Source organism: Scyliorhinus canicula, chromosome 27 (assembly GCF_902713615.1).
Source record: "Scyliorhinus canicula chromosome 27, sScyCan1.1, whole genome shotgun sequence".
Lineage (NCBI taxonomy): Eukaryota > Metazoa > Chordata > Chondrichthyes > Carcharhiniformes > Scyliorhinidae > Scyliorhinus > Scyliorhinus canicula.
This window is the reverse complement of record NC_052172.1, coordinates 24,174,214-24,195,973: the sequence shown is the minus strand read 5'-3', so window position 1 is coordinate 24,195,973 and position 21,760 is coordinate 24,174,214. Positions and strand designations below refer to the sequence as shown.

The following is a 21,760-nucleotide window of genomic DNA, read 5'->3' as shown; positions in this document are numbered from 1 at the left end:
AAAGGAAGAGAATCAGATCAGTGACCGAGTTCATCCTCTGGGCTGGGCTGGGCTGGGCTGGGCTGGACTGGGCTGGACTGGGCTGGGCTGGGTTGGGCTGGGCTGGGCTGGGCTGGTCGGGGCTGGGCTGCCCTGGGCTGGGCTGGGCAGGGCTGGGCTGGGCTGCCCTGGGCTGGGCTGGGCTGGTCGGGGCTGGGCTGCCCTGGGCAGGGCTGGGCTGGGCTGCTCAGGGCTGGGCTGGGCTGGTCGGGGCTGGACTGCCCTGGGCTGGGCTGGGCAGGGCTGGGCTGGGCTGCTCAGGGCTGGGCTGGGCAGGGCTGGGCTGGGCTGCTCGGGGCTGGCTTGGGCTGGACTGGGCTGGGCTGGGCTGGGCTTGGGCTGGACTGGGCTGGGCTGGGCTGGGCTGGGCAGGGCTGGGCTGGCTTGGGCTGGACTGGGCTGGGCTGGGCTGGGCTGGTCGGGGCTGGGCTGCCCTGGGCTGGGCTGGGCAGGGCTGGGCAGGGCTGGGCTGCTCAGGGCTGGCTTGGGCTGGATTGGGCTGGGCTGGACTGGACTGGACTGGACTGGACTGGACTGGACTGGACTGGACTGGACTGGACTGGGCTGGGCTGCCCTGGGCTGGGCTGGGCTGGACTGGGCTGGACTGGACTGGGCTGGCATGGGCTCACTTGGTCTGGCCTGGGCTGGGCTGGGCTGGGCTGGCCTAGGCTGGTCTGGGTTGGGCTGGGCTGGGCTGGCCTGGCCTGCGCTGGACTGGGCTGGACTGGGCTGGCCTAGGTTGGGCTGGGCTGGTCGGGGCTGGTCGGGGCTGGCCTGGTCTGGGCTGCCCTGGGCTGGGCTGGGCTGGGCTGGGTGGGGCTGGGTGGGGCTGGGTTGGCCTGGGCTGGGCTGGGCTGGCCTGTGCTGGGCTGGGCTGGGCTGGGCTGGGCTGGGCTGGGCTGGGCTGGGCTGGTCTGGGCTGGTCTGGGCTGGGTGGGGCTGGGCTGGCCTGGGCTGGGCTGGGTGGGGCTGGGTTGGCCTGGGCTGGGCTGGGTTGGCCTGGGCTGGGCTGGGTTGGCCTGGGCTGGGCTGGGCTGGGCTGGGCTGGGCTGGGTTGGCCTGGGCTGGGCTGCGCTGGCCTGCGCTGGGCTGGGCTAGGCTGGACTGGGCTGGGCTGGGCTGGGCTGGGCTGGGCTGGGCTGGGCTGGGCTGGACTGGGCTGGGCTGGACTGGGCTGGGCTGGGCTGGGCTGGGCTGGGCTGGGCTGGGCTGGGCTGGGCTGGGCTGGGCTGGTCTAATATCATCGCCACAGCAGAAAACAAATCACTGGCTGTGGAATCCTGTTTGAAGCACCAGTTGTTTTGATTCTAAACCAAAAACAATCCTAAAAGAGATATCGGTGCCGAGTGTGTTTAACAATTAGAACATAGAACATACAGGGCAGCAGGAGGCCATTCGACCCATCGAGTCTGCACCGACCCATTTAAGCCCTCACTTCCACCCTATCCCCGTAACCCAATAACCCCTCCTAACCATTTTGGACACTAAGGGCAATTTAGAATGGCCAATCCACCTAACCTGCATGTCTTTGGACTGTGGGAGGAAACCGGAGCACCCGGAGGAAACCCACGCAGACATGGGGAGAACGTGCAGACTCCGCACAGGTAGTGACCCAGCGGGGAATCGAACCTGGGACCCTGAAGCTGTGAAGCCACAGTGCTAATCACTGTGCTACCGTGCTGCCCTTTGCTGGATTTACCTTATGGTTAACCGTATGGCTATGGGATGTTGCTTAGGGACGTTTAGCTCTGAGTTTAGGAAAATAGGGTTTGGAACTGGGTAACTTTAACAATATTGTTTGTTGCCATCATTGCCGTTAAATGCATGTTTTTTAGTTGCCTTTTTTATGTGTTTTACTGTTTAATAAACATTTATTTTGTTTAGTTATTACAACAAGACCGGAATCTTCCTCACTGGTCTTTCTTCACATTCTGCCAAATAGCAAAAAATACAGTTCGGAATCGGCACTTAAATTTCCCTTCTGAGATTTGGAATACCCGAGTATTTCACATCAGCTGAGTTCTTAATGTATCAGCCTGGCTGAATTGCTGTGAAGCAGCAAGTGAGTTTAAGGGTTAATTGCAGTTTGGTATACCTGGTCTTACCTGAGCCAGGCACAGGACATTGGTAGATTTTGCACTCTCTTCCCCAGCCCTCTCCGACAGTGCAGCAGCACTCCTGTCTTGTTACGTTCTTAGCCAGAATGTTTTCACACAGCTGAACATCATTTAGATTGTAGTAACACTCATTCTCCTCCCTTGGGGACTCTCCCAGGAACATCGGCCGTCCTTAAAAAGACAAGAAAAAGTCAAAAGATATAGAACAGCAACTCACCCATTAACCTGATGGATCCTCCATCACCGACTCTGCCCTGTGCATTTATACACACAGCCCCAAAAACAGGGCCATTCACACTAACCAGGGCCATTCACACTAACCAAGGCCATTCACACTAACCAGGGCCATTCACACTAACCAGGGCCATTCACACTAACCAGGGCCTTTCACACTAACCAGGGCCTTTCACACTAACCAGGGCCATTCACACTAACCAGGGCCATTCACACTAACCAGGGCCATTCACACTAACCAGGGCCATTCACACTAACCAAGGCCATTCACACTAACCAGGGCCATTCACACTAACCAGGGCCATTCACACTAACCAGGGCCATTCACACTAACCAAGGCCATTCACACTAACCAAGGCCATTCACACTAACCAGAGTCATTCACACTAACCAAGGCCATTCACACTAACCAAGGCCATTCACACTAACCAGGGCCATTCACACTAACCAGGGCCATTCACACTAACCAAGGCCATTAACACTAACCAGGGCCATTCACACTAACCAGGGCCATTCACACTAACCAGGGCCATTCACACTAACCAAGGCCATTCACACTAACCAGAGCCATTCACACTAACCAGAGTCATTCACACTAACCAGGGCCATTCACACTAACCAGGGCCATTCACACTAACCAAGGCCATTCACACTAACCTGGGCCATTCACACTAACCAAGGCCATTCACACTAACCAGGGCCATTCACACTAACCAAGGCCATTCACACTAACCAGGGCCATTCACACTAACCAGGGCCATTCACACTAACCAGGGCCATTCACACTAACCAGAGCCATTCACACTAACCAGGGCCATTCACACTAACCAAGGCCATTCACACTAACCAAGGCCATTCACACTAACCAGGGCCATTCACACTAACCTGGGCCATTCACACTAACCAGGGCCATTCACACTAACCAGAGCCATTCACACTAACCAAGACCATTCACACTAACCAAGACCATTCACACTAACCAGGGCCATTCACACTAACCAGGGCCATTCACACTAACCAGGGCCATTCACACTAACCAGGGCCATTCACACTAACCTGGGCCATTCACATTAACCAGGGCCATTCACACTAACCAGGGCCATTCACACTAACCAGGGCCATTCACACTAACCTGGGCCATTCACACTAACCAGGGCCATTCACACTAACCAAGGCCATTCACACTAACCAGGGCCATTCACACTAACCAGGGCCATTCACACTAACCAGAGCCATTCACACTAACCAGGGCCATTCACACTAACCAGGGCCATTCACACTAACTAGGGCCATTCACACTAACCAAGGCCATTCACACTAACCAGGGCCATTCACACTAACCTGGGCCATTCACACTAACTAGGGCCATTCACACTAACCAAGGCCATTCACACTAACCAGGGCCATTCACACTAACCAGGGCCATTCACACTAACCAGGGCCATTCACACTAACCAGGGCCATTCACACTAACCAGAGTCATTCACACTAACCAGGGCCATTCACACTAACCAAGGCCATTCACACTAACCAGGGCCATTCACACTAACCAGGGCCATTCACACTAACCTGGGCCATTCACACTAACCAGGGCCATTCACACTAACCAGGGCCATTCACACTAACCAAGGCCATTCACACTAACCAGGGCCATTCACACTAACCAGGGCCATTCACACTAACCAGGGCCATTCACACTAACCAGTTCACATTGGCATTTATCTTCCATACAAGGAAATAATTCTAATCGTATTAACCCTCTCTGCTCTCTATCTTTTCATCCATTTTTTTCATCATCCATCCATCTAATTTAATCCTCAATGTTCACATCATTTCTGTCTCTACACAAACCCTGAAGAAAATTCAAACTTTCCGTATATTCCTGCCCCCTCTATTCTAAAGTTCTGTGTTGACACTGTGCCCAAAGGTCATCAGGCAAAACACCAGGAGGGGCTGACAGGGTAAATGCTGGGAGGATGTTTCCTTCATGGGCGAGTTTGGGACCAGAGGGCAGAGTGTCAGAATAAAAGGAAGCCCATTTCACATTGAGATGAGGAGGAATTTCTTCTCTCCGAGGGTGGAGAGTCTCTGGGATTCCTTGTCACAGAGAGCTGTGGGGGCAGAGTCCGTGTCACAGAGAGCTGTGGGGGCAGAGTCCGTGTCACAGAGAGCTGTGGGGGCAGAGTCCGTGTCACAGAGAGCTGTGGGGGTTAGGGTTAGGGTTAGGTCCGTGTGTATGTTTAAGGCTGAGATAGATTCTTCATCAGTCAGGCAATCGAGGGTCACAGGGAAAGGGTAGGAGAGTGGACGTGAGGAATGTCGGACCAGCCATGATCCTGTACAATGGCAGAGCAGGCTCGAGGGGCAGAATGGCCACTCCTGTTCCGATTTCTCCTGGTCTTAATCCATTCTCAGCTTTTCCACTATTCATGTCTGGTGTGCTCACTCTAATTCAGCCACAATGGAATATTTTCTTATCCTGTTCTAATGTGTGTCTAACTTTATATGAGGATTCTCTTTCCACCTTCCCGCTCCCTCCCTGTGAATCCAGAGGGTGCTCGCTCACTCAATAGATTTTTTAATATTCATTCTTGGGATCTACGTGTCGCTGGCTAGGCCAGCATTTATTGCCCATCCCTAAGTGCCCTCCAGATGATGGTAGGTGAACCGCTTTCTTGAACCGCTGCAGTCCATGTGGTGTAGGTACACCCACTGTACAGTTAGGGAGGGATTTCCAGGATGTTGCCCCAGCGACAGTGAAGGAACGGCCAATAGATTTCTAAGTCACGATGGTGAGTGACTTGGAGGGGAACCTCCAGGTGGTGGGCTTCCCAGGTATCTGCTGCCCCTGTCTTTCTAGATGGTATTGTTTGAGAATTTGGAAGGTGCTCTCTAAGGAACCTTGGTGAGTTCCTCCAGTGCATCTTGTAGATGGTACACACGGCTGCCACTGTGCGTCGGTGGTGGACGGAGTGAATGTTGAAGATGGTTAACGGGGTGTCGATGACATGCGGCTTTTTTCTACTGATGGGTGTCAAATACCCTGAGTGTTGTTGGAGCTGCACTCATCCAGGCAAGTGGAGAGTATTTCATCACACTCCAGACTTGTGCCTTGTAGATGGTGGACAGGCTTTGGGGAGTCAGGAGGTGAGTTACTCAGGTTAGATTTCCCAAACACTGACCTTCTCTGGTAGCCACAGTATTTATACAGTTGGGTCCAGTTCCGTTTCTGATGTGATGTGCGGTCAGAGATTTGGGCCTCACCTGTGAACTCCTCACAGACTCTGGCCTTCCACAAGCGTAGGAACATTTATTATAACAAAGTTCTCAGTCATTTTTGAATGATTTGCACAGAAACTAGTATTGGTTGAACCTGATGGAGATATTGCTAATGTACGGGTGTGAGCCGTGGTAGATTCCTCAGTCCAGCTTTCTGGAGGGTGGGGTGGGGGAGGGGGTGAGGGGGTATTACCCTCTCACTAGAGAAACAGAGTGGAAGGGAAAGCAGAGAAATCAGAGTCAATAAATGCACCTTGGACAGCTCTTCGAATACACCGTCCAGTCCTTGGTTCAAACTCTTCACTTTCATCCGGGCAAAGACAGAAGAATGAACCACCCACGTTCTCACAGACTGCGGAACCACAGACACCTTCGATCGCTTCACACTCGTTCACATCTGCAAAGAAAAGGTTTTATGAGTTGGCTGAACTTAGAGCACCCACGCGGCAGCCATCATTGTCACCCAGTCTTCAATCTCTGGGACTTTGCTCAGGAAACATCTCAAACTTACTTCAGCTCAAGTTTAATAATCCTCAGGCATGAAACTACTGTGAGGTTCAAAAGCTAAATTTCGCACTGCGTCAAAGTGTGTGGTCAGTATTTCAAGGTGAAAGTTGGGCACGTTTTGCGCACTGATACAGGGGCTTGGGTACAGGGCATCATTTCAGAACTTGTACATGACATAAAACCGGGAAATGAGTGACCAATGAAGATGACGGAAGCAATGTCAGGACATAGACACTGGGAAATAGGCAGATTACATTTTGAGGCAGAGAAATGTGAACTGATATATGTTCGTCAGGAGAATGAGGCAAAGCAATTGAAAGTAACGGAAATAGTTCTCCGCACTCTCACACATTGGCACACTGGGTGGGATTCTCCGTTATGCTGGTGCCCGGGGGGTTTCCCGACAGCGTGGGGCTACCCCACAATGGGAAACCCCATTGACCGGCCGGCGTAATGAAGCATCCGGCTGTCAGCTCGGGGCACAAATGTGGTTCGGCGGGGCAGAGAATCCAGCCTATTGTCTGTCCACTCACACACTGTCTGTCACTCTCACACACTGTCCGTCACTCTCACACACTGTCTCACTCACACTCACTGTCCGTCACACTCACACACTGTCCGTCACTCTCACACACTGTCTGTCACTCTCACGCACTATCCGTCACTCTCACACACTGTCCGTCACTCTCACACACTGTCTGTCACTCTCACTCCCTGTCTGTCACTCTCACACAATGTCCGTCACTCTCACACACTGTCTGTCACTCTCACACACTGCCTGCCACTCACACACTGTCTGTCACTCTCACACACTGTCTGTCACTCTCACGCACTATCCGTCACTCTCACACACTGTCTGTCACTCTCACACACTATCTGTCACTCTCACACACTGTCCGTCACTCTCACACACTGTCTGTCACTCTCACACACTGTCTGTCACTCTCACTCCCTGTCTGTCACTCTCACACACTGTCCGTCACTCTCACACACTGTCTGTCCACTCACACACTGTCTGTCACTCTCACACACTATCCGTCACTCTCACACTGTCTGTCACTCTCACGCACTATCCATCACTCTCACACACTGTCTGTCACTCTCACACTGTCTGTCACTCTCACACTGTCTGTCACTCACACATTGTCTGTCACTCACACACACTGTCTGTCACTCTCACACACTGTCCGTCACTCTCACACACTGTCCGTCACTCTCACACACTGTCTGTCACTCTCACACACTGTCGCTCACTGTCACTCACTGTCGTTCACTGTCAATGTCACTGACTGTCACACACTTTTGGTGACCGTCAGACACTCCCACATCCTGTCAGTTTGACTGCAGCCCATGTGACTTACCCACACACCGTGAGCCATCAGATGTCATCTGGTAACCTTGGTCACAAAGACATTGAAATGAAGCAGCCACATTCTGACAATATGCATTCGGCCCACAAATCGTGGCATTGACGCACTCATTAATATCTGAGAGGGAGACAGATAACAAAGCCAGTTCAGTCCTGATTACAGATATCGTATTCATGTCGTCATCTTCACAATGCTACACTCTTGCTATGATATTAACACCGTCACAGCCAAAGGCACTTATAATAGGATAGGTTAAGTGAATGGGCTCGGGTCTGGCAGATGGAATACAATGTTGACAATTGTGAGGTTATCCATTTTGGTAGGAATAACAGCGAACGGGATTATTATTTAAACGATAAAATATTAAAGCATGCCGCTGTGCAGAGAGACCTGGGTGTGCTAGTGCATGAGTGCAAAAAGTTGGTTTACAGGTGCAACAGGTGATTAAGAAGGCAAATGGAGTTTTGTCCTTCATTGCTAGAGGGATGGAGTTTAAGACTAGGGAGGTTATGCTGCAATTGTATAAGGTGTTGGTGAGGCCACACCTGGAGTATTGTGTTCAGTTTTGGCCTTCTTACCTGAGAAAGGACATACTGGCACTGGAGGGTTTGCAGAGGAGATTCACTAGGTTAATCCCAGAGCTGAAGGGGTCGGATTACGAGGAGAGGTTGAGTGGACTGGGACTGTACTCATTGGAATTTAGAAGGATGAGGGGGGATCTGATAGAAACATATAAAATTATGAAGGGAATAGATAGGATAGATGCGGGCAGGTTGTTTCCACTGGCGGGTGACAGCAGAACTATGGGACGTAGCCTCAAAATAAGGGGAAGTAGATTTAATACTGAGTTTAGGAGGAACTTCTTCACCCAAAGGGTTGTGAATCTATGGAATTCCTTGCCCAGTGAAGCAGTTGAGGCTCCTTCATTAAATGTTTTTAAGATAAAGATAGATAGTTTTTTGAAGAATAAAGGGATTAAGGGTTATGGTGTTCGGGCCGGAAAGTGGAGCTGAGTCCACAAAAGATCAGCCATGATCTCATTGAATGGCGGAGCAGGCTTGAGGGGCCAGATTGCCGACTCCTGCTCCTAGTTCTTATGTTCTTATGTTCTTATAATGTCAGACTCACAGGCGCAAGTCTGCACCATCACATTTCCACTCTCACTGTCACACTTGCTCTGCCACACTCTGTGTCACACTCGCTCTGTCACTCCCAGTGTCACACTCGTTCTGATATTCTCCTTGTCACACTCACTCTGTTACACTCCGTGTCACACTCACTCTGTCACTCTCAGTGTCACACTCGCTCTGTCACTCTCAGTGTCACATTCGCTCTGTCACTTTCCATGTCACACTCGCTCTGTCACTCCCCATGTCACATTCGCTCTGTCACTTTCCATGTCACACTCGCTCTGTCACTCCCCATGTCACACTCGCTCTGTCACTTTCCGTGTCACATTCGCTCTGTCACTCCCAGTGTCACACTCGTTCAGATATTCTCCTTGTCACACTCGCTCTGTTACTCTCCGTGTCACACTCACTCTTGTCACTCTCAGTGACACACATGCTCTGTCACCCTCAGTGTCACACTCGCTCTGTCACTCTCCGTGTCACCCTCGCTCTGTCACTCTCTGTGTCACACTCGCTTTGTCACTCCCCGTGTCACACTCACTCCGTCACTCTCCGTGTCAGACTCACTCCGTCACTCTCAGTGTCACAGTCATTCCTTCAGTCTCCGTGTCACACTCACTCCGTCACTCGCAGTGTCACACTTGCTCCGTCACTCTCCGTGTCACCCTCGCTCTGTCACTCTCTGTGTCACACTCGCTTTGTCACTCCCCGTGTCACACTCACTCCGTCACTCTCCGTGTCAGACTCACTCCGTCACTCTCAGTGTCACAGTCATTCCTTCAGTCTCCGTGTCACACTCACTCCGTCACTCGCAGTGTCACACTTGCTCCGTCACTCTCCGTGTCACACTCACTCTGTCACTCTCAGTGTCACTCTCACTCCATCACTCTCCGTGTCACACTCACTCCGTCACTCGCAGTGTCACACTTGCTCCGTCACTCTCCGTGTCACACTCACTCTGTCGCTCTCCGTGTCACACTCGCTCTGTCACTTTCAGTGTCACACCCACTCTGCCACTCTCAGTGTCACACTGTCACTCTCCGTGTCACACTCACTCTGTCACGCTCAGTGTCACACTGTTACTCTCAGTGTCACACTCACTCTGTCGCTTTCCGTGTCACATCCTGGACCAGACCATAACAGTTGCTGGGATACCAGATTGAAACCCCAATATATTATTTAATGTGTAAGACTGGGAGGAGAGGATAGTTCTCTCCAGAAGCGGCTCCAGGCACAAATTTTATTAAAACAAACTTTATTACGAATACAGTATTAAAATCACTTTAATCTCAGACAATAAAACAAATAAAAATTACCGATTAAACAATGCTTAACAATACCAAATTAAGTTTGGACAATGAAGGCGAGCTGTCCAGTTTTAAGCCCAATCACCTCCTGCATTATTCAGAAGTGGCATTGGGAACGCGACCCAACAGCATCACACCCGATACGGCCAGGAGGGGTGGGGAGGGTATATTATTCAATCTATGATTATTGCATTCGGAGCTGGTTTACCACAGTGGGCTAAACAGCTGGCTTGTAATGCAGAACAAGGCAGCAGCGCGGGTTCAATTCCCGTACCAGCCTCCCCGAACAGGCGCCGGAATGTGGTGACTAGGGGATTTTCACAGTAACTTCATTGAAGCCTACTCGTGACAATAAGCCATTATTATTATTATTGTTGTTGTTCTTCATATCCACATGTGTAACCCTCATCCCTAATCAGTCCGGAGAATAGGTTTAGTCAACTGTTCCTTTGTTGGATTCTGTAACATGCAAACCACAAATCAGGACATTCCCATAGCGGAGGAAGGGGGATTATTTAACAGAAGGAGGTTTGTGGCCAGTCGGGAGGTGCGTTAAACGTCCTGAGTGATTTGAGCAACTCACCGATGCAGTCTTGAGCAGGACTGAGCTGGAACCCTGTGGTGCAATCCGTGATACACTGGAAGGAGCCAGCATTATTCTCACATCGCTTGCTACCACAGACGGTTGGATATTCAACACACTCATCAAGATCTGTTTAACGAGAAAAACACAGAGACCCAGTGAGAAACAAGATAAGTTGTGTGTGGAGTCAGCCACAATCTTTCACTGCCTGAATGTTATTATTCAGCTCAAGATGGATGGAGGTGCCTTGACCAGGGTCTGATGGTTCATTAAAAGTCCAGCTTCCAGGGCCTGTAGGGTCCAGTGAGTGTGGACCCAGTGAGCGTGGACCCAGTGAGCGTGGACCCAGTGAGCGTGGACCCAGTGAGCGTGGACCCAGTGAGCGTGGAGCCAGTGAGCGTGGAGCCAGTGAGCGTGGAGCCAGTGAGCGTGGAGCCAGTGGAGCCAGTGAGCGTGGAGCCAGTGAGCGTGGAGCCAGTGAGCGTGGAGCCAGTGGAGCCAGTGAGCGTGGAGCCAGTGAGTGTGGAGCAAGTGAGAGTGGAGCCAGTGAGAGTGGAGCCAGTGAGCATGGAGCCAGTGGAGCCAGTGAGCGTGGAGCCAGTGAGCGTGGAGCCGGTGGAGCCAGTGAGTGTGGAGCCAGTGAGTGTGGAGCCAGTGAGCGTGGAGCCAGTGAGCATGGAGCCAGTGGAGCCAGTGAGAGTGGAGCCAGTGGAGCCAGTGAGCGTGGAGCCAGTGAGCGTGGAGCCAGTGGAGCCAGTGAGTGTGGAGCCAGTGAGTGTGGAGCCAGTGGAGCCAGTGAGCGTGGAGCCAGTGGAGCCAGTGAGAGTGGAGCCAGTGAGTGTGGAGCCAGTGAGCGTGGAGCCAGTGGAGCCAGTGAGTGTGGAGCCAGTGAGCGTGGAGCCAGTGAGTGTGGAGCCAGTGGAGCCAGTGAGTGTGGACCCAGTGAGCGTGGACCCAGTGAGCGTGGACCCAGTGAGTGTGGAGCCAGTGGAACCAGTGAGCGTGGAGCCAGTGGAGCCAGTGAGCGTGGAGCCAGTGGAGCCAGTGAGCGTGGAGCCAGTGAGCGTGGAGCCAGTGAGCGTGGAGCCAGTGAGCGTGGAGCCAGTGAGCGTGGAGCCAGTGGAGCCAGTGAGCGTGGAGCCAGTGAGCGTGGAGCCAGTGAGTGTGGAGCCAGTGAGAGTGGAGCCAGTGAGCGTGGAGCCAGTGAGCGTGGAGCCAGTGAGTGTGGAGCCAGTGAGTGTGGAGCCAGTGAGTGTGGAGCCAGTGAGAGTGGAGCCAGTGAGCGTGGAGCCAGTGAGAGTGGAGCCAGTGAGCGTGGAGCCAGTGGAGCCAGTGAGCGGGGAGCCAGTGAGCGTGGAGCCAGTGAGCGTGGAGCCAGTGAGCAGGGAGCCAGTGAGCGTGGAGCCAGTGAGTGTGGAGCCAGTGAGAGTTGAGCCAGTGAGCGTGGAGCCAGTGAGCGTGGACCCAGTGAGAGTGGAGCCAGTGAGTGTGGAGCCAGTGAGAGTGGAGCCAGTGAGCGTGGAGCCAGTGAGCGTGGAGCCAGTGGAGCCAGTGAGCGTGGAGCCAGTGGAGCCAGTGAGCGTGGAGCCAGTGGAGCCAGTGAGCGTGGAGCCAGTGGAGCCAGTGAGTGTGGAGCCAGTGAGCGTGGAGCCAGTGAGTGTGGAGCCAGTGAGCGTGGAGCCAGTGAGCGTGGAGCCAGTGAGTGTGGAGCCAGTGAGTGTGGAGCCAGTGGAGCCAGTGAGTGTGGAGCCAGTGAGCGTGGAGCCAGTGAGCGTGGACCAGTGAGCGTGGAGCCAGTGAGTGTGGAGCCAGTGAGCGTGGACCCAGTGAGCGTGGAGCCAGTGAGCGTGGAGCCAGTGAGTGTGGAGCCAGTGAGCGTGGAGCCAGTGGAGCCAGTGAGCGTGGAGCCAGTGGAGCCAGTGAGCGTGGAGCCAGTGAGCGTGGAGCCAGTGAGCGTGGACCCAGTGAGTGTGGAGCCAGTGAGTGTGGACCCAGTGAGCGTGGAGCCAGTGAGCGTGGACCCAGTGAGCGTGGAGCCAGTGGAGCCAGTGAGCGTGGAGCCAGTGAGCGTGGACCCAGTGTGCGTGGAGCCAGTGGACCCAGTGAGCGTGGAGCCAGTGAGCGTGGAGCCAGTGAGCGTGGACCCAGTGAGCGTGGAGCCAGTGGACCCAGTGAGCGTGGAGCCAGTGAGCGTGGAGCCAGTGAGCGTGGAGCCAGTGAGCGTGGACCCAGTGAGCGTGGAGCCAGTGAGCGTGGAGCCAGTGGAGCCAGTGAGCGTGGAGCCAGTGGAGCCAGTGAACGTGGAGCCAGTGAGCGTGGAGCCAGTGGAGCCAGTGAGCGTGGAGCCAGTGGAGCTAGTGAGCGTGGAGCCAGTGGAGCCAGTGAGAGTGGAGCCAGTGAGCGTGGACCCAGTGAGCGTGGAGCCAGTGAGCGTGGAGCCAGTGGACCCAGTGAGCGTGGAGCCAGTGAGAGTGGAGCCAGTGGAGCCAGTGAGTGTGGAGCCAGTGGAGCTAGTGAGCGTGGAGCCAGTGGAGCCAGTGAGAGTGGAGCCAGTGGAGCCAGTGGAGCCAGTGAGAGTGGAGCCAGTGGACCCAGTGAGCGTGGACCCAGTGACCGTGGACCCAGTGAGTGTGGAGCCAGTGAGTGTGGAGCCGGTGAGCGTGGAGCCAGTGACCGTGGAGCCAGTGAGTGTGGAGCCAGTGAGTGTGGAGCCAGTGACCGTGGACCCAGTGACCGTGGACCCAGTGAGTGTGGAGCCAGTGAGTGTGGAGCCAGTGAGTGTGGAGCCAGTGAGCGTGGAGCCACTGAGCGTGGAGCCAGTGGAGCCAGTGAGCGTGGAGCCAGTGAGCGTGGAGCCACTGAGTGTGGAGCCAGTGGAGCAAGTGAGCGTGGAGCCAGTGAGCGTGGAGCCAGTGAGCGTGGAGCCAGTGGAGCCAGTGAGTGTGGAGCCAGTGAGCGTGGAGCCAGTGAGCGTGGAGCCAGTGGAGCCAGTGAGCGTGGAGCCAGTGAGCGTGGAGCCAGTGAGTGTGGAGCCAGTGAGCGTGGACCCAGTGACCGTGGACCCAGTGAGTGTGGAGCCAGTGAGCGTGGAGCCAGTGAGCGTGGAGCCAGTGAGCGTGGAGCCAGTGAGTGTGGAGCCAGTGAGTGTGGAGCCAGTGGACCCAGTGAGTGTGGAGCCAGTGGACCCAGTGAGCGTGGACCCAGTGAGCGTGGAGCCAGTGAGCGTGGACCCAGTGAGCGTGGAGCCAGTGGAGCCAGTGAGCATGGAGCCAGTGGAGCCAGTGAGCGTGGAGCCAGTGAGCGTGGACCAGTGAGCGTGGAGCCAGTGAGTGTGGAGCCAGTGGAGCGTGGACCAGTGAGCGTGGAGCCAGTGAGCGTGGAGCCAGTGGAGCGTGGATCCAGTGGAGCCAGTGAGCGTGGAGCCAGTGAGCGTGGACCAGTGAGCGTGGAGCCAGTGAGCGTGGAGCCAGTGGAGCCAGTGAGCGTGGAGCCAGTGAGCGTGGAGCCAGTGGAGCCAGTGAGCGTGGAGCCAGTGAGCGTGGAGCCAGTGAGCGTGGAGCCAGTGAGCGTGGAGCCAGTGGAGCCAGTGAGCGTGGAGCCAGTGAGCGTGGACCCAGTGAGCGTGGAGCCAGTGAGCGTGGAGCCAGTGAGCGTGGACCCAGTGAGTGTGGAGCCAGTGAGCGTGGAGCCAGTGAGCGTGGAGCCAGTGGAGCCAGTGAGCGTGGACCCAGTGAGCGTGGACCCAGTGGAGCCAGTGTGCGTGGACCCAGTGAGTGTGGAGCCAGTGAGCGTGGACCCAGTGAGCGTGGAGCCAGTGAGCGTGGACCCAGTGAGCGTGGACCCAGTGAGTGTGGAGCCAGTGAGGGCCGGGATTCAGCGACGGCGAGGACCCAGCGAGGGCCGGGACCCAGCGAGGGCCGGGATTCACTGAGGGCCTGGATTCAGCGAGGGCCGGGATTCAGCGAGGGCCGGGATTCAGCGAGGGCAGGAACCAGTGAGATACGATCCAGTAGTGGTTGGTGGGTGGCATTTTTCGGACACTAAATAAGAGCATCAGCAAAGAGCTGACCAACTCCTCGGGAACACTGGGTGAAGAAAGATCAGACACTTACCGAAACACCGGGATCTTTCTTCATCAACTCGAAATCCAGGGTCACAGGAGCACTCAAACGACCCAACGGCATTGGTGCAGCGTCCTCGATCACAGACACCTGTCTGGGTACACTCATTCACATCTGAGAGGAACAGAGACAGAGTGAGGGAGAGAGGGGGGGGGGCAGACAGACAGAGAGGGAGAGAGAAGGAGAGGGACAGACAAACAGAGAGGGAGAGACAGAGAGGAAGAGAGACAGACAAACAGAGAGGAGAGAGAAGGAGAGGGACAGACAAACAGAGAGGGAGAGGGAGAGAGAGAGAAAGAGAGACAGACAAACAGAGAGGGAGAGGGAGAGAAAGAAAGAGAGACAGACAAACAGAGAGGGAGAGACAGAGAGAGGGAGAGAGAGAGAAAGAGAGACAGACAAACAGAGAGGGAGAGGGAGAGAGAGAGAAAGAGAGAGACAAACAGAGAGGGAGAGGGAAAGAGGGAGAGTGAGAAAGAGAGACAGACAAACAGAGAGGGAGAGAGAGAGAAAGAGAGACAGACAGAGAGGGAGAGAGAGGGAGAGAGAGAGAGAGAGAGAAAGAGAGACAGACAAACAGAGAGCGAGAGACAGAGAGCGAGAGAGAGAGAGAGAGAGAGAGAAAGAGAGACATACAAACAGAGAGGGAGAGACAGAGAGACACAGCAAGAGTGAAAGAGGGAGACAGAGAGGGAGAGAAAAAGACAGAGAGAGACACAAGGAAGACAGGAGGGAGATAGAGTCAGAGAAAGAGACAGACAGAGAGATGCAGATAGATACAGAAAGACCCAGGGAAAGAGAGAGGAAGTGATAGGCAGAGAAAGAGGTGGGAGAGAGACAGAGGGTCACAGAGGTAGGTAGGGGAGGGAGACAAAAAAGTAAGAAGAGATGGAGAGAATGGATAGTGAGAGAGAGGAGAGAAAGGGAGATGAAGAGAGGATAAAAGAATAAAGATCGGGAGAGAGAGAGGATGGGTGAAGTGGGGTGTGAGAGAAGGAGAAAGACAGGGAGATGGAGAACAAGAGATATGAAGAATTGTTACCATTTCTCACAATCTCCGTGCTCCACAATTTTACTTTCCGGAAATTAAATTCAGGCTCCCAGGCAAAGGGCCAAGGGTCAAAGTGCGGGAACCCAGGAAGCTCAGGATAACGGTGAGAATGGAGGGATTGGGGAAAGTGTGGGATAGAGGGAGCATTGGATGGAGAGAGTGTAGAGTGCATTGGATGGAGGGATAGGGAAGAATGTTGGATGGCGGAGGGGGGGAGGAATTGTTGCATCGATGGAGGGAGAAAGTGTTGGCTGTAAAGAGGTTGAAGAGCAGAAGGCGAGAGGGAATAAAGGATAAAAATAAACCAAATTTATGTTGATGAAACCTTACCAAGACAGGTGGATAGATCAGCAGAGGTGGTGAATCCCTCAGCACAGAGACAGGTGTAGGAGCCCACGCTGTTCAAACACTCTCCATATGGGGCACAGAAATCGCCTTCAAAACATTCGTTGATATCTGGAAAACCATGAATAAAACCTTACAGTGAATCCTCTAAACTCTTACACTTAACCCCAATGGATGGGCTTTGAGAAATGATCATTTCCGACATAATTAACAGTCACTTGAACAATTGCTGGTTAATTAAGGTACTGTGGATTTAAGGGCAACTGATGTCTAACTGCTTTGCTGGTGTGTTTTGGATGAGGTAACAGAGAGGGTTAATGAGGGTAATGTTGTTGGTGGAATTACAAAAGACATTTGATAAAGTGCCACATAATAGGCTTGTTGAAGCAAAGTTGAAGCCGGTGGTACAACAGGGGCCCGGACAGCACAGACACTGGCAGCACGGGCACTGGCAGCACGGGCACTGGCGGAACAGACACTGGCAGCGTGGACACTGGTGGCACGGGCACTGGCAGCGCGGATACTTGCGGCACGGGCACTGGCAGCACGGATACTGGCGTCACGGGCACTGGCAGCACGGGCACTGGCGGAACAGACACTGGCAGCGCGGATACTGGCGTCACGGGCACTGGCAGCACGGATACTGGCGTCACGGGCACTGGCAGCACGGATACTGGCGTCACGGGCACTGGCAGCACGGATACTGGCGTCACGGGCACTGGCAGCACGGATACTGGCGTCACGGGCACTGGCAGCACGGGATACTGGCATCACGGGCACTGGCAGCACGGATACTGGCGTCACGGGCACTGGCAGCACGGATACTGGCGTCACGGGCACTGGCAGCACGGATACTGGCGTCACGGGCACTGGCAGCGCGGATACTGGCGTCACGGGCACTGGCAGCACGGACACTGGCGGAACAGACACTGGCAGCGCGGATACTGGCGTCACGGGCACTGGCAGCACGGGCACTGGCGGAACAGACACTGGCAGCGCGGATACTGGCGTCACGGGCACTGGCAGCACGGGCACTGGCGGAACAGACACTGGCAGCGCAGATACTGGCATCACGGGCACTGGCAGCGCGGATACTGGCGGAACAGACACTGGCAGCACGGATACTGGCGTCACGGGCACTGGCAGCACGGATACTGGCGTCACGGGCACTGGCAGCACGGATACTGGCGTCATGGGCACTGGCAGCGCGGATACTGGCGTCATGGGCACTGGCAGCGCGGATACTGGCATCATGGGCACTGGCAGCGCGGATACTGGCGTCACGGGCACTGGCAGCACGGATACTGGTGGAACAGACACTGGCAGCGCGGATACTGGCGTCACGGGCACTGGCAGCACGGATACTGGCGTCACGGGCACTGGCAGCACGGATACTGGCGTCACGGGCACTGGCAGCACGGACACTGGCGGAACAGACACTGGCAGCGCGGATACTGGCATCACGGGCACTGGCAGCACGGGCACTGGCGGAACAGACACTGGCAGCGCGGATACTGGCGTCACGGGCACTGGCAGCACGGGCACTGGCGGAACAGACACTGGCAGCGCAGATACTGGCATCACGGGCACTGGCAGCGCGGATACTGGCGGAACAGACACTGGCAGCACGGATACTGGCGTCACGGGCACTGGCAGCACGGATACTGGCGTCACGGGCACTGGCAGCACGGATACTGGCGTCATGGGCACTGGCAGCGCGGATACTGGCGTCATGGGCACTGGCAGCGCGGATACTGGCTTCATGGGCACTGGCAGCGCGGATACTGGCGTCACGGGCACTGGCAGCACGGATACTGGTGGAACAGACACTGGCAGCGCGGATACTGGCGTCACGGGCACTGGCAGCACGGATACTGGCGTCACGGGCACTGGCAGCACGGATACTGGCATCACGGGCACTGGCAGCACGGACACTGGCGGAACAGACACTGGCAGCGCGGATACTGGCATCACGGGCACTGGCAGCACGGGCACTGGCGGAACAGACACTGGCAGCGCGGATACTGGCGTCACGGGCACTGGCAGCACGGGCACTGGCGGAACAGACACTGGCAGCGCGGATACTGGCGTCACGGGGACTGGCAGCGCGGATACTGGCGGAACAGACACTGGCAGTACGGATACTGGCGTCACGGGCACTGGCAGCACGGATACTGGCGTCACGGGCACTGGCAGCACGGATACTGGCGTCACGGGCACTGGCAGAACGGATACTGGTGGAATAGACACTGGCAGCGCGGATACTGGTGGCACGGGCACTGGCAGCGCAGATACTGGCGGAACAGACACTGGCAGCGCGGATACTGGCGTCACGGGCACTGGCAGCGCGGATACTGGCATCACGGATACTGGCAGCACGGATACTGGCAGCGCGGATACTGGCGTCACGGGCACTGGCAGCACGGATACTGGCGTCACGGGCACTGGCAGCACGGATACTGGCGTCACGGGCACTGGCAGCACGGATACTGGCGTCACGGGCACTGGCAGCACGGATACTGGCATCACGGGCACTGGCAGCGTGGATACTGGCGTCACGGGCACTGGCAGCACGGGATACTGGCATCACGGGCACTGGCAGCACGGATACTGGCGGAACAGACACTGGCAGCGCGGATACTGGCGTCACGGGCACTGGCAGCGCGGATACTGGCGTCACGGACACTGGCAGCGCGGATACTGGCGTCACGGGCACTGGCAGCGCGGATACTGGCGCCACGGGCACTGGCAGCGCGGATACTGGCATCACGGGCACTGGCAGCGCGGATACTGGCGTCACGGACACTGGCAGCGCGGATACTGGCGTCACGGGCACTGGCAGCGCGGATACTGGCGTCACGGACACTGGCAGCGCGGATACTGGCGTCACGGGCACTGGCAGCGCGGATACTGGCGTGACGGGCACTGGCAGCGCGGATACTGGCGTCACGGGCACTGGCAGCGCGGATACTGGCGTCACGGGCACTGGCAGCGCGGATACAGGCGTCACGGGCACTGGCAGCACGGGATACTGGCGTCATGGGCACTGGCAGCGCGGATACTGGCGTCACGGGCACTGGCAGCACGGATACTGGCGTCACGGGCACTGGCAGCGCGGATACTGGCGTCACGGGCACTGGCAACGCGGATACTGGCGTCACGGGCACTGGCAGCACGGATACTGGCATCACGGGCACTGGCAGCACGGATACTGGCGTCACGGGCACTGGCAGCGCGGATACTGGCGTCACGGGCACTGGCAGCACGGACACTGGCGTCACGGGCACTGGCCGCACGGATACTGGCGTCACGGGCACTGGCAGCACGGATACTGGCATCACGGATACTGGCGTCACGGATACTGGCGTCACGGGCACTGGCAGCGCGGATACTGGCATCACGGGCACTGGCAGCACGGGATACTGGCATCACGGGCACTGGCAGTGCGGATACTGGCGTCACAGATACTGGCGTCACGGATACTGGCGTCACGGGCACTGGCAGCGCAGATACTGGCGTCACGGGCACTGGCAGCACGGGATACTGGCGTCACGGGCACTGGCAGCACGGGATACTGGCATCACGGGCACTGGCAGCACGGATACTGGCGTCACGGGCACTGGCAGCACGGATACTGGCGTCACGGGCACTGGCAGCGCGGATACTGGCGTCACGGGCACTGGCAGCACGGATACTGGCGTCACGGGCACTGGCAGCACAGATACTGGCGTCACGGGCACTGGCAGCATGGATACTGGCGTCACGGGCACTGGCAGCACGGATACTGGCATCACGGGCACTGGCAGCGCAGATACTGGCGTCACGGGCACTGGCAGCGCGGATACTGGCGTCACGGGCACTGGCAGCACGGACACTGGCGTCACGGGCACTGGCAGCGCAGATACTGGCGTCACGGGCACTGGCAGCACGGATACTGGCGTCACGGGCACTGGCAGCGCAGATACTGGCGTCACGGGCACTGGCAGCACGGATACTGGCATCACGGGCACTGGCAGCGCGGATACTGGCGTCACGGGCACTGGCAGCGCGGATACTGGCGTCACGGGCCCTGGCAGCGCGGATACTGGCATCACGGGCACTGGCAGCGCGGATACCGGCGTCACGGGCACTGGCAGCGCGGATACTGGCCTCACGGGCACTGGCAGCGCGGATACTGGCGTCACGGGCACTGGCAGCGCGGATACTGGCGTCACGGGCACTGGCAGCGCGGATACTGGCCTCACGGGCACTGGCAGCGCGGATACTGGCGTCACGGGCACTGGCAGCGCAGATACTGGCGTCACGGGCACCAGATTAATCAGAATTGTTTCAGAAAAGAGGGATTTCAGTTTTGTGGATGTATTAGAGAAACTGCTGTTGTTCTGATTGGAGAAAGTTAAGAGGAGATTTGACAGATGTTCAGAATGATGAGGGGTCTGAACAGCATAGATAGGGAGAAATTGTTGGTGTTTGCGGCAGGATTGACTACCAGAAGAGATAGATTTAAGCGAATTATCAAAAGAAGCAAAGGCAACAGGAAAATGTATTTTTTACACCGAAACTGAACTGGACCCAGCCAGATCAACACTGTGGCTTCAACAGCAGGTCAGAGGCTTGGAGTTCTGTGACAAGTAACTCACATCCTGAACCCCCAAAGCCTGTCCACCATCTACAAGGCACGATTCAGGAGTGTGATGGAATACTCTCCACTTGCCTGGATGAATGCAGCTCCAGCAACACTGAAAAGCTTGATACCGTCAGGGCAAAGCAGCCCACTTGAAGCAACATTTTCCCACAGAAGCTTATGTTGGGCTGTATAGTATTGTACAGCCCATTGTTACAGCATTGTAACTAGCTGAGACACTGGGACTCAGACAGGGAACTTGCTGGTGTGTGTGTGCTGTGACATTGAAAGGCAAACCTGCACATCGATTGCCGTCAGCACTCAGGCGATATCCAAGGTTACAGTCACACCGGTATGAGCCCTCTGTATTCACACATGTTCCTGCGTCCCCACACGTTGTCCCATTCAGACACTCGTCAATATCTGTAACAACACAGAAACGGGCATGAGGTAGACAGATAGCCAGCACATCTGAGCAACTCATATACATTTGCTTCTCTCACGGTGAGAGTGTATCTCGGAGAATCACAGGCTCCTATAAGGCCTGTTGGCTAAATAATTACATGAGGGATCTTTACTCTGTATCTAACCCTGTGCTGTCCTGTCCTGGGAGTGTTTGATGGGGGACAGTGTAGAGGGAGCTTTACTCTGTATCTAACCCCGTGCTGTACCTGTCCTGGGAGTGTTTGATGGGGACAGTGTAGAGGGAGCTTTACTCTGTATCTAACCCCGTGCTGTACCTGTCCTGGGAGTGTTTGATGGGGACATTGTAGAGGGACCTTTACTCTGTATCGAACCCCGTGCAGTACCTGTCCTGGGAGTGTTTGATGGGGACAGTGTACAGGGATCTTTACTCTGTATCTAACCCCGTGCTGTACCTGTCCTGGGAGTGTTTGATGGGGACAGTGTAGAGGGAGCTTTACTCTGTATCTAACCCCGTGCTGTACCCGTCCTGGGAGTGTTTGATGGGGACAGTGTAGAGGGAGCTTTACTCTGTATCTAACCCCGTGCTGTACCTGTCCTGGGAGTGTTTGATGGGGACAGTGTAGAGGG

General features: G+C 55.8%; 1 protein-coding gene across 1 annotated transcript in view; it reads right to left on the bottom strand.

Annotated features, from left to right (window-relative positions):
* LOC119957724 (latent-transforming growth factor beta-binding protein 1-like) overlaps positions 1-21,760 on the bottom strand; it is a 182,732-nt gene that overhangs the window by 30,780 nt on the left and 130,192 nt on the right. The window contains exons 16-22 of the mRNA XM_038785804.1: positions 21,005-21,130; positions 16,069-16,194; positions 14,679-14,801; positions 10,567-10,695; positions 7,538-7,663; positions 5,923-6,066; positions 2,145-2,327 (exon numbers count right to left, since the gene is read on the bottom strand). Coding sequence (XP_038641732.1) covers positions 2,145-2,327; positions 5,923-6,066; positions 7,538-7,663; positions 10,567-10,695; positions 14,679-14,801; positions 16,069-16,194; positions 21,005-21,130 — 957 coding nt within the window. The remainder of the gene's footprint in view (positions 1-2,144; positions 2,328-5,922; positions 6,067-7,537; positions 7,664-10,566; positions 10,696-14,678; positions 14,802-16,068; positions 16,195-21,004; positions 21,131-21,760) is intronic.